The sequence below is a fragment of the Rhinatrema bivittatum genome, chromosome 9 (assembly GCF_901001135.1).
Source record: "Rhinatrema bivittatum chromosome 9, aRhiBiv1.1, whole genome shotgun sequence".
NCBI lineage: Eukaryota > Metazoa > Chordata > Amphibia > Gymnophiona > Rhinatrematidae > Rhinatrema > Rhinatrema bivittatum.
The window spans coordinates 167,909,570-167,921,949 of NC_042623.1; the positions used below are offsets into that span (position 1 = coordinate 167,909,570).

Below are 12,380 nucleotides of genomic sequence, written 5' to 3' on the forward strand. Positions count from 1 at the left end.
TTGGTGTATAGTAGTCAACAAAATAGATGACAAGTTCAAAACCATGGAGTCTTTCACTTGCAATCAGATTCCCCTGTAGGGCGGCACTTTGGTAGAATTGTACATCTTAAATTGCCTGTCTGTACCCCGTTGATGACTAGACCTGTTGTGAGAGCACCATCCCTGAAATAAAAAACGTTGATTAATGCCAAATGGCGCTTCTTTGTGGTGTATTTCTTCACCAAATGCGTTAGCACTCGGGGTATCAAAACTTACTCACTGCTGCAAACTCTTATTATTGATGGACTGTATCAATAATAAGAGGGGTATATGAAACACTTCTGGCAATCCATATTAGGAGAAGATGGGGGACTTTTTAAAGTTTACTGTGATAGAGGTAGATAATGATATTTTTATTTGCAATTAATACAAAATATAAATGTATTGTAAGAGACAGATGATTGAGATGACCAGTGGTGGTTACAAGTAAATACACGTGTCAGTGGCTTACTGATAACACAAACAATTTATTTGCAACAGTGGACATGGAGAGATAGACACCCCACCCCCAGACAGAAAGACATACAGACATCGCACACCCAGACAGCCCTAGAAAAACACAGATACCCACAGTTAGACAAACTGTTTGTTTCCAACAAACACAGACCAACACACCGTATCCAGATAGACCAGCATAGGAGAGACACATCACACCCAGACTCAGAGACTCAGCAAACAGATCTCACCACACATTCAAACACAGAGACTAAATATAGCCACACACATTCCACACCCAGACCCAGGGGGAGAGAGAGAGAGACGACACCCAGATTGGCCAAACACCACAGACAAATGGTAAAAGGCGGAACATTTTTCAAAGAACAGGTGCCAGCCAACATTTTTTGGAGTTGGGGAAAAACTCTTTCCCACCCTGCCCAACATTTTGTTTGGCTTTTTTACAGTTTTCACTAATTTTCTGTTTTTCTGTTTTGTTTTTTTTCATAGTGCGCATCTTTTTTGAAATTTTGTTATGTTTTTGTTTTGCTTATGGAATTTTTTTTTATTATACACTTTTTGTCTGTATTCTCCCTTTCTCACTTCCCTCCTCCCTCTCTCTGCTCATTTGTTCTCCCCCACACAAGCAGCGGCTGCTGCACCTTTCTCCCTGGGTAAGGAACCAGTGACAGCGGGAAATCCTCCTGGGCTGGGACCTGAGGGTAGCAGCTCTTTCCGAGTAGTGGAATACCACAGTGGCTCCTTCCATGTCCGGGCCTGCCACAGCACTAGTGGCAGTGGAAGAGACGCGTGGCTATACCTACAACTACATCGCTCTGCTCCCTCTCTCCTGGGCTTGCTGTGCCTCCAGGGCACCAAGACTAGTCAGCACAGCTAGTTTTTCCTTCTTTATTCAGTTGGCGCACCCCTTTCAGGATTATTCATGGCCCCCACCACCACCATTTGTACGCCCCCTGTCCTAAGGGCAGATAAATTCAATAAAACAAAGCCAAAAGGTAACCCTAACATACATGTATCAAAGTCACAAAAAAGGGAACCAAAATGATCAAAATCACACAGTGGTCAGCAGCAAGAATGACCTTAGAGGAAAGGTGTCAGCAAGCCTGTCATGTGTCTTGCTGTGATAGGCAAGGACCATCCGGTCAATTCAATCATCCACCTTTATATAAACTCCAGAAAAAATATTTTTAGTCTTTTTTTAAAGCATAAAAAAGTCACAAGAGTCTAAGCTGAAAATCAATAAAGCCCAGTCACTAAGCCCTAAATAGCAAATTGAAAAAGTACTTACCTACATGCCAGAAATACCATTCATATCAGACCGACGGTCTCTGTAGAGTCTTAAGGAGGCAGCTGAGGGAACCAGCGTCCTTTTAAATTTCAGCAATGATGTCAGCACGTCAGAAACGAAGATACACCTTCAAGTGCTTCTGGAATAGCGTCCACTCCATGCAGCATCCAAGACTAAAAACAAATAATATTTTTGGAATTTATATATCATAGCAGGACACATCGACAGACTTGCTGACACCTTTCCTCTAAGGTCATTCTTACTGCTGACCACTGTGATTTTGATCATTTTGGTTCCCCTTTGTTTGTGATTAAGGGAAGATAAAATATAGACTTTTACAATGTTTCTTTCAAAGCTAATTGAATTCTGATTCTGCTGTTACCTTCAAGACTATTTCCCATATTATATATGTAAAATGCACTAAATATAGAGAAACAAATTCACCCATGATGAGTTTGTCCATGTGTTTATTTTTTTCGAGTTTCATTGAATTGTTTGACCTCAACTCTTTCTGCATCTTCATTTGATGCATACACTTGTATTATCAGACTGTCATGTCTCACAAGGGGTCTAAAAACAGGGATTTGTCTCTTCCTTAGGGCCTGATTTTCAAAACTAGGTTTTCCATGTGTAAATGCTCTTGTAAGTGGGCTTTTAAAAATTGCTACAATAGTATGTTACATTTACATGTGTTACCTCCTTTGAAAACTCACCTGTTAGTGTTTTGCTTTCCTACTTCACACTGTATGCAGGCTCTCACTTCTTTTATCACCAGAGCTGCTCAGCTACACTTTCTGGTTCTCACAGGGAAGAGAATGAGGCCACTTCTCTGATGATAAGTTTCAAAGAGCCCCGATTAATGTCCACGTCCCTGAGTCATTTTGAAATTTAGTACCCGGAATAAAACCACAGTGAAGAGATACAGCTTTAGCTGTCTCCAAAAGTGACTGACTGTGGTGCATCTGATGCTCTCTGAGTAACTTGGACTCTACCATTAGTGATAGGGGAGAGTTAGTAGCATCTGCTGGGTGTCTTAGTAAAATATGTTCTATCCTCTGTGGTACCTCCCAGGCTGGCCTCCTCTTTGACCATGGAGGGACTATTTTCTACAGCATCTTCATATCCCTGTGGGCAGTGACCTTCCTGGAGTACTGGAAGAGGACAAATGCTACCTTGGCACACCACTGGGACTGCTTTGATTTCCAAGAGATTGAGGTGAGCATCTCGGCACTCTGCAGCTTCCCTGGCTTCATGGGAACAATGAGGGTGGGAGGTGGCCTAGTGCTGGGGATGGGACCCAGGATTCGTCCTGCTTCTTCCACTGACACTTTTTGTGACCTTGGGAAAGTCACTCCATCTCCCGCTGCCTCAGGTATCCACTTAGGGGTAGATTTTAAAAGAGGCACGCGTATTCGTCCATGTGCTCGCACTTCCTGGCGCGCAAACATGGATGTGCTAATTTTATAACATGCGTGTGCTGGCGCACGCATGTTATAAAATCTGGGGGCCGCACACATGCATGCTGTATTTTATAATCTGCGCATGCATATGTGGGTGGTGCGTGCAGGGGGACCTAATATTACAAACATACGCACGACAACGAGATTCGGGCCTCTCCCAGTCCCCTCCCAGTCAGTTCTTAGAGGACAAGTCCATTAACTGCTATTAATCAAGTTTACTTAGGGAATAGCCACTGCTATTAATTGAATCAGTAGCATGGGATCTTCTTAGTGTTTGGGTAATTGCCAGGTTCTTGTGGCCTGGTTTGGCCTCTGTTGGAAACAGGATGCTGGGATTGATGGACCCTTGGTCTGACCCAGCATGGCAATTTCTTATGTTCTTATGTTCTTAACAGCTTCAGCAGTGGATAGGAGCCCTGACAGCCTCTTCTCATGGCTAGGGGAGAGGTGCAATCCCCCCACGAGAGGTGCAATCAGATCAAACCTGTCTCCACTGCTGCCTGGTAGTTCTCTTATAGTCACAGAAGGAAGCTTTAGATACTTCTGCACACATGCTTCATGTTTGGGACTCCTGCAGTTCTTAAGCCACATAGTCGCAATCATTCCAAAAATATTGTTCATGCATAGTTCTGATAGCTAAAGCAGTGTCTTGACATACTGACTTGGGGCAGAAGGAATGGAAGTTATTCACTGTGGAAAGGCAACCTTGTACTATATAATGACATCATTCATTGTGCCTGAATGGTCACAGTCCATTAATAACCCTGGTCCTTTCTCGAGAAAGTGCCTTTATGCAATGTCCTTCTGCTAAGAGAACAGTCATGACATCCAACCTAGGAGCAACTGCAAACACTTGCTTGGGTCCTGTTTGGAGGGTAGATCTGAAGACTCCTGCTGTGTGTCAGTTTATGCTGTGCCAGCGTTTACAGTGATGCATCTGAAGGCTTTACCTGCACAGATACTGAACAGATCTGTCCAGTTGCAGCCAATGAAGCTCAGAGCAAAAGGTGGAATGGCTTGACTTCTATGCAATGTAAGAAGTCAAATCTTCCCTGGAAAAGCCCACTTTAGATGTAAATGATTTCAGTTTTCTTGTTCATAATGCTATATTTGTCTTCTCATTCTCTTGATGACATCTCTCATCCACAGGAACGTCCGCGTCCCGAGTTCACTGCCATGGCTCCACTCAGCATGAGGAACCCCATCACTGGTACGGAGGAGCCCTACTTTCCTGAATGGAACCGAACGAAAAGGATACTCACGGGCTCCATGGCCATTGTGGTTATGGTAAGGGGCAATGTCGGAGAATACCTACATAAATCAAACTGGGCATGCAATCAGTGATTCCGAACAGTGACTAAGAGAGCTTCTGCCCCCCAAAAAGCTTACAACTGAAGCAGGTGCATAGGAGAACCCAGCAGGTTTTCACACATGGTGTGCAGAGTGGGAGCAGCAAGGGTAGGATCAGTGGAGATGACGCTCTGTCGGGTAGCAGAGAGTCTTGTGGAACTGAAGAGAAATCTGTGTGGAATCTGGGCATTCTGTCAGCTGTGCGAGCAGAGCACACACATCTTACCTCAGGAATCCTCCCGTAAGGGATCCCACCCCAGGAGTCCTCCCGTAAGGGATCCCACCCCAGGAGTCCTCCCATAAGGGATCCCACCCCAGGAGTCCTCTCATAAGGGATCCCACCCTAAGATTGACTGTGCTTCACCAAACCTTTAGCAAGGACAGTAACTATGGTAGAAGACAGAAAAAGCATTTACAGGGGTTCTGGGAAGTAGAGGCAGTGGGGACAGAAATCCCGAGGTTTTCTCAGGAGTTACAGGCCTTGCATCACCCAGAGTGGTAGTTGTGACTTTCAGCGGGCAAATTTTCATAAGCTAAATTGGCTCTTTGCCCGCCCTGTACCCAGGTAAACATAATAAATAAAAAAAAATCCAAACAAGCCAGGAAACCACGAATAACACAGGTAAACTTCCAAGTTATGTTATTTGCACTTCCAAGACTGCAGATCAGTACTCCAAGCAATCATTTTCTCGAAAATCGATTATTGCAACTCTTTGCTAATCGGCATTCCAGCTAACACCCTTAAACCCCTTCAAATGCTGCAGAATGCCACAGCCAGGATACTGACCAAGACCAACAGGAGAGATCATATTACCCCCATTTTGAGGGACCTACATTGGCTCCCAATTAAGTACAGAATCTTATACAAAACACTAACAATCATTCAAAAAACCATACACAAGGGCAGTCCTCTTGAACTCAACTTTCCTCTTCTTCTTCATCTACCAACCAGACCAACGAGAACAGCTTACAAAAACACTCTCCAAACAACACACGTCAAAACTTCGCTAAGCAAACGTGCCTTGTCTTCAGCAGGTCCATCAATCTGGAACTCCCTACCTTCTTTTCTCCGGTTAGAACATTGCCCAATCAACTTCAAAAAGAGACTAAAAACCTGACTATTCGAACAAGCGTTCTAATCATGATAATAAGTCACATCAACGTCCACGCACTAACAAATAATCTATCTAAAGACTCTCAACCAAGCTTGAAACATAACACATTACAATTAAGATAACTTTCAGTTTCTCCATCATCTATTATGTTATAAGCTATTTTACCCATGTATTCTGTTCCAAGTTTTTAAGACCCTGTTCTATGTAACTTGCACTCTTCATGCATGTCTTTTTCAGTTACAATGTAAACCGAGCTGATATGCAAATTCTGCATGAATCCCGGTATATAAAAATGTTAAATAAATAAATAAACAAATAAATAAACAAACATATGCATGTGGGATCAAGAACGCGCAGGGTTAGGTTGGAAGGGGGAAACAACACACATTGATTTAGATTTTCAAATCTATGGGCTTTGTTTTGAAAGTAAAACAGTATCCACATAAAAAAACAAGGTACAGATCTCTGTGGGTACTTTTTCCTGGGGTAATTTTCAAAGGGAACGTACACATGAGAAAAGATGCAAAGTCCGTGGGGAAAATTGCCCACGGACTTTGCATCTATGAGGGTACTTTTGAAAATTGCCCCATCAGTTAGCAACTAAAATACAAGCAATAGGATCTCCCCTTTTTTTTTTCTTCTCTTAAAAGTGCCTCATCCCTGGTCAGTTCCACCGATGCAAATTTAAGTAAAATTGGTCTAAGTCTAGCACACGTGTGGGAGTATGAAGGCTTGTAAGTGAAAAGAGCAGACCTTGCTGTGGGATTCTGCCTGCTCTTGCTGGCTGGGAGTGACTCAGTTTACAGGATGGAGGAGCAGGGCTGATTTTTGCCTATGGGCAAAAGGGTCAGGCCCTGAGTAGCAGGGTGTCTGCTGCATGAGCACGGAGAGCTCTGCTCCATGACCCCATGGCCAGTGCCTAATCTCAGGCAGCAGAGAACCACCCCCTGTGTTCTGCTCCACCCCTCCCCTCCTAGGCAGTTTGCAGGGAACAGGAGGGGGTGGGGTGAGCCTGGAGCAGATAGAGGAGAGCAAAGAAGAGCAACTCTGTTCCCTAATCCAGGCCCTCCCCTCCTGTCATGCAAGAGGATGCAGGTTTTCTGGTACCATTCTGGCCCGATCTAGTTGTCCGGGTCAGAACCAGATGTGTGTAGTGAGGACCCTCAAGGTTCTTAAGAAAAACACTTACTGTGATGCAGAAATAACACTGCATTCTTCTGCAGCTGTATGCAAGGATAGTTTACTTGGAAAATTGGGATAGAAAAATAAACATTTTATACTCAGTTACTTGGTTCTATGCATGAGAATTGTGCTGGTGTGATCCAACACAAAAGGCAGGGAGAAAAAATGGTGACTCGGATATACAGGCTGCATCTTATCATGTTAAACTTTAGAGTACTATCTCTTCCCATGCAGGGCCAAGTGACACAGCCAAGCAATGTTACCCTTTGCAGTCTGGGCTGGAGGCTGGTCTTTTGCTAATCGTCCTCCAACAGAGGAAGCACTGGAAAGCTGCTCCCTAGCCCAGCTCCTCGCCGCCTTTTGTTCCCCCACTCAGACTGGAGTGGACTGCAGAGCAAAGGACAATTCTGTTTTTGTTTTTTTTTTAACTGCATATTTCTATTTCTACTTTGTGGTAACTTATTCTGCAATTTGTGAGAGTCTGTGTTCTGCATGTGTGACTGAGGTGAGATATTCTGCGAGTGTGTTTTTATTTAAAATGTATTTATTATAGTCCACTGAGCCAAATGCCTTTTTCTCAGCAGACTATAACAATTCAGTGGTATAGCCATGAGTGGGCTGTGAACCACCCAATCAGCCCCAGGCCGCTGCAGAGCTTATCCCACGTGGCCCAAGAAGAAGGCCTGTCGCAGCAAGGAGGCCCAGGAGAGAAGGAGAGCCCTGTTAGAGGGTGTAGGAATGAATAAATTGTGTGTGTGTATGCGTGAGAGAGAGCATGGAAATGAGAAGCCTCTGTGTGTGTGTGTGTGTGTGTGTGTGTATATGCATGCATGGGAGTGAGAGCCTGGGTAAGAGAGAGTGTGTGGGAGTGTATGAGAGAGGAAGGAATGAAGACAGGAGAGGAGAGAAGAAACAGAATAAAAGAGACCTTGAAAAAGGAATTAGAAAAAGACAGACAAGTGTTAAAAAGAGACTGTAACCAGCAGATTAGAAAAGTAAGATCAGATAATGAAGGTAAAAAAAAATTATTTTGACTTTCAACGATTGAAATATGTCATCTTTGGGAATGTGCATTTCTTATATATTTTATTTTACTTTTTCTTCAGTAGTCCACTGATCACAGAGTCTGGTTTCTTAGGTTTTCCATTTCAATCGCATCTGCATGTTTCTGTTTCTAATTTATAGTTTCTTATTCTGTCTGTGTTGCGCATGTGTGACAGAGGTGCAGTATTTTGGCTTGTGTGGTTTTTCTATAGGGATTTGTAGCAGTTTGGCTTGTTGTCCAGTAGGTGGTGCATTAGTGTTCTAAGGCCTGGTTAAATGTTTGCTTTGCTGCCTTTTCATAGATAAGGTTGCTGTTATTTGAGTCCTGAGAGTTACTGCTGTTATGGTATAGTAAGGCAAGATTCTAGATGGTTTTTTTATTATATTTTTGTAGCGGTTTACATTACTTCACAAAGTGCTTGGCAGTGGAGGAAGTTTGTTTTGCTGTTACTGAGGTGACACCAGAATCTGAATATAAATTTATTGCATGTTGGGTTATAATATGAGCAATCCTAGGTCTGCTCTCTACCCACTGCAAATCTTAAGTTCTTATGATTCTTGCTGTTTTATTGTAATTTTGATATATTCTGCATTTTTGGAAAGAGGATTCATAAAAGAATACATTGATTACGTGATTGGATCTGATGTTTCTGTGAAGTATTTTTTTTTATATTTTTATATATTGTTATATATTTATAAACTGCAATACATATAAAATAAATTAATACAGATCAATAAGCTATATTTAATGTTGGTAAGTGCTTGAAAAAATATTTTAAGTTATCACTCATGATGTGCATGATGGCTGTTGCAGACTACAAAGAAATCCATTGTCAGGTGCATTGTAAGGTATTATTTATTGATAAGAGTGCAACTAGTAGGGCTCAAACCTATATGCCTACTGTCCACCCTTGTTGACTTTGGGCCCCCAAAAAATTCAGTTCTGACTACACCACTACAAAAATACATCAACACAATAACAAACTCTTCAATAGAATGTAATTTCTGTGTAGAGATCTGTAACAGTCTGGCTTGCTCTATTTTCCTAGTAGGAGGTATATTGGTATTTTAGGGCTTGGTTTAATATTTACTGTGCTGCTTTTTCATATATTTTAGAATTGTTGCTGTTTTAGTTCTGGCAGGTAGTGCCATTATGGTATGGCAGGTTTGCTACATAGGTTCTGAGTGACTTTTTTATGCAGGGTTCTGGGCTACTTCATAATGTATCTGGTAATGGATGAAGATGTGTCACTGTTACTGAGGTGACAACAGAATTAGAATTTTTTTACTATGATGAGTAGTAAAGGGCTGCATCTTGATTCAGGCCAGCCAACCATTTCAGAGATTATCTTCAACCAATGCAGAATATATTTTAATTTATAAATTTTTATTTTTTGTTTTTGCATTCTATCCCCAGAAACGACAGATTATTTCAGAAACATATTTGTATTATTTTTAATATTTAAAAGTATGCTATCCAATTATGTGTTTTACAGGATTGTTAGATAAGAGGGTTTTTTTTTATTTGAGGCAGTGGTAATGGAGGGCCAAGGTTTTATTGTTAGTCTTAAATTGTATTATATATTGCAAACCTTTGTGTATATGTAAAAATTTGTGTTTATGTTTCCTTTGTTAACTAAGCTGTTTCATTGTATTCGACTAAGGAATCTTTTCCTGCTTTTTCTGTTTCATTGTAAACCGGCATGATTTGCATTTAATGCAAGAATGTCGGTATATAAAAGTTAAAAATAAATAAATAAATAAATATAGGTTGGATGGGGAGCGGTTATGATTTTATATATTGGTAATACCGGTTGGTTTGGGAGAGATGGTTTTATTTCAGGCTGTGGGCCTGATAATAATGTAGGGAAGGAGCTGCAAGGTTGAAAGTTCATCTAGGATGCCTCGTATCTTTGCATCAACCCTACCCAAAACGCAAGGCCTGGTACACCGTGCTCACACCAGCCAACACAGACTGGAAGGAGGAAGATGTCTCATGCCACACTTGCCTGGGCTCACACAGGGCAGAAGAAGTTAGAGGCGTGATTGTCTCAGTCCACATGGGCCAGAAGAAGGTAGAGGTGTGCTTGTGTCAGCCTGCATGGCTTGGAGAGAGGAATGGAAACAAATAAAAGTAGTAAAAGCAGCCCTGCAGATAAGGACAAAAAACCTTGGTGATCAGCAGTCCTTTGATAGCTCACTGATACATATATTTAGAAACAATATGTGGAAAATTATATTTAGAATTATATATTGTATACACAGAGTGTTGAATGAGTGAATGCACATGACTTTGTGTTCAGCCCATTTACCCAGTATCACTGGTTGATGCCTGTCCTATTGCTTAATGAACTCTGCTATAGAGCAAACATATCCCAACTTTCATGGTCCAGAGTCAGTCTGCAAGTATCCCAATGATAAGAGAGGGACTTTTCTCCAGGAAGCTGACCACATACGAGCTGAAAGCCACAGCACACTCACTTGAGCGTGACTTAGAGATCTCATCTTCTACAGCGCCCTTTTATTACCAGAGCAATATTAAAGACTGCATTCTTCTTTGACTAATTTTTATTTTTTTCTTGTTCTGACTTTCACCATTTTCCAAGAATTTCAAGGTGGGCCTCATTTAAACTTTAGCCAAAACTAGGACGATAAAAGTGTTTATGGCCTGAAAGAAAGTCACTTTGCTTGCATGAGTTTGGAAGCGCATGTCTTTGCCCAAGGTCTTAATCTCCTGCAGCACCAGGAAAATAAGAACATAAGAAATTGCCATGCTGGGTCAGACCAAGGGTCCATCAAGCCCAGCATCCTGTTTCCAACAGAGGCCAAAAACCAGGCCACAAGAACCTGGCAATTACCCAAACACTAAGAAGAACCCATGCTACTGATGCAATTAATAGCAGTGGCTATTCCCTAAGTATAATTGATTAATAGCCATTAATAGACTTCTCCTCCAAGAACTTATCCAAACCTTTTTTGAACCCAGCTACACTAACTGCACTAACTACCTTCTCTGGCAACAAATTCCAGAGCTTTATTGTGCGTTGAGTGAAAAAGAATTTTCTCCAATTAGTCTTAAATGTGTTACTTGCTAACTTCATGGAATGCCCCCTAGTCCTTCTATTATTCGAAAGTGTAAATAACCGAGTCACATCTACTCATTCAAGACCTCTCATGATCTTAAAGACCTCTATCATATCCCCCCTCAGCCGTCTCTTCTCCAAGCTGAACAGCCCTAACCTCTTCAGCCTTTCCTCATAGGGAAGCTGTTCCATCCCCTTTATCATTTTGGTTGCCCTTCTCTGTACCTTCTCCATCGCAACTATATCTTTTTTGAGATGCGGCGACCAGAATTGTACACATATTCAAGGTGCGGTCTCACCATGGAGCGATACAGAGGCATTATGACATTTTCCGTTCTATTAACCATTCCCTTCCTAATAATTCCTAACATTCTATTTGCTTTTTTGACTGCTGCAGCACACTGAGCCGACGATTTTAAAGTATTATCCACTATGATGCCTAGATCTTTTTCCTGGGTGGTAGCTCCTAACATGGAACCTAACATCGTGTAACTACAGCAAGGGTTATTTTTCCCTATGTGCATCACCTTGCACTTGTCCACATTAAATTTCATCTGCCATTTGGATGCCCAATCTTCCAGTCTTGCAAGGTCCTCCTGTAATGTATCACAGTCTGCCTGTGATTTAACTACTCTGAATAATTTTGTATCATCCGCAAATTTGATAACCTCACTCGTCGTATTCCTTTCCAGATCATTTGGGAAAAAGCACTGAGGGGTGCCAGCCCAGTGGCTCGGTGCTAGTGCTGCATGCTGCCATCAGGAGGATCTGGATTCAATTCCCACTTCATGTCATCTTGGCCAGGGCTGGAGATGCTGCAGAGAAAGCACTGGCAGCCCCTGAAGGGAGAGACTCTCAGTCGCTAAGTAGTGGTGCCACCTAGTGGCCAGATTCAGGGCCCATGATTGCAGGGTTCTAGAAGGAGGCCTAGTAAATGGTGCAGTAACTAGGCTAGAATAAGAGGGGAGGGGATATAAAACAATAAAATCCATGGGTAGTTGTGAATGAGGGTTCAAGGTGCAGGATCCTGAGAATATTTCTGTTTGGGCCGGAAGTCCAAAGGAGCAGGAGGAAACTGCCTGGGCAAAAAAAAAAAAACCCAGTGAGATTTTGGCTCCAGTGACTGCATTTAAGGACTGGCGTAAAAGTTACATGCCATTCACAAGCCTTGGCAGCCCCAGCCATTGTGCATCAGTGATACCTAGTGGCTGGTTCCGGAGTACACTTGTGCTGAACTCCAGAAGGACGTGCAACCCTTACCTCCCAGTCAGAGGGGTTGTCAGTGGACAGGAGGATGGTAACTTATTTGTATTTATTTATGTAAATCCCATTCTGTGGGAGGAGCCACATAAATAACTCCACC

General features: G+C 42.3%; 1 protein-coding gene across 4 annotated transcripts in view; it reads left to right on the forward strand.

Annotated features, from left to right (window-relative positions):
* The window catches only part of ANO7 (anoctamin 7), a 190,254-nt gene that overhangs the window by 113,949 nt on the left and 63,925 nt on the right, over positions 1-12,380 (forward strand). For all 4 annotated transcript variants that reach the window (XM_029617122.1, XM_029617126.1, XM_029617125.1 and 1 more), the window contains exons 12-13: positions 2,855-2,998; positions 4,393-4,530. In XM_029617122.1, the coding sequence (XP_029472982.1) occupies positions 2,855-2,998; positions 4,393-4,530 (282 nt within the window). The remainder of the gene's footprint in view (positions 1-2,854; positions 2,999-4,392; positions 4,531-12,380) is intronic.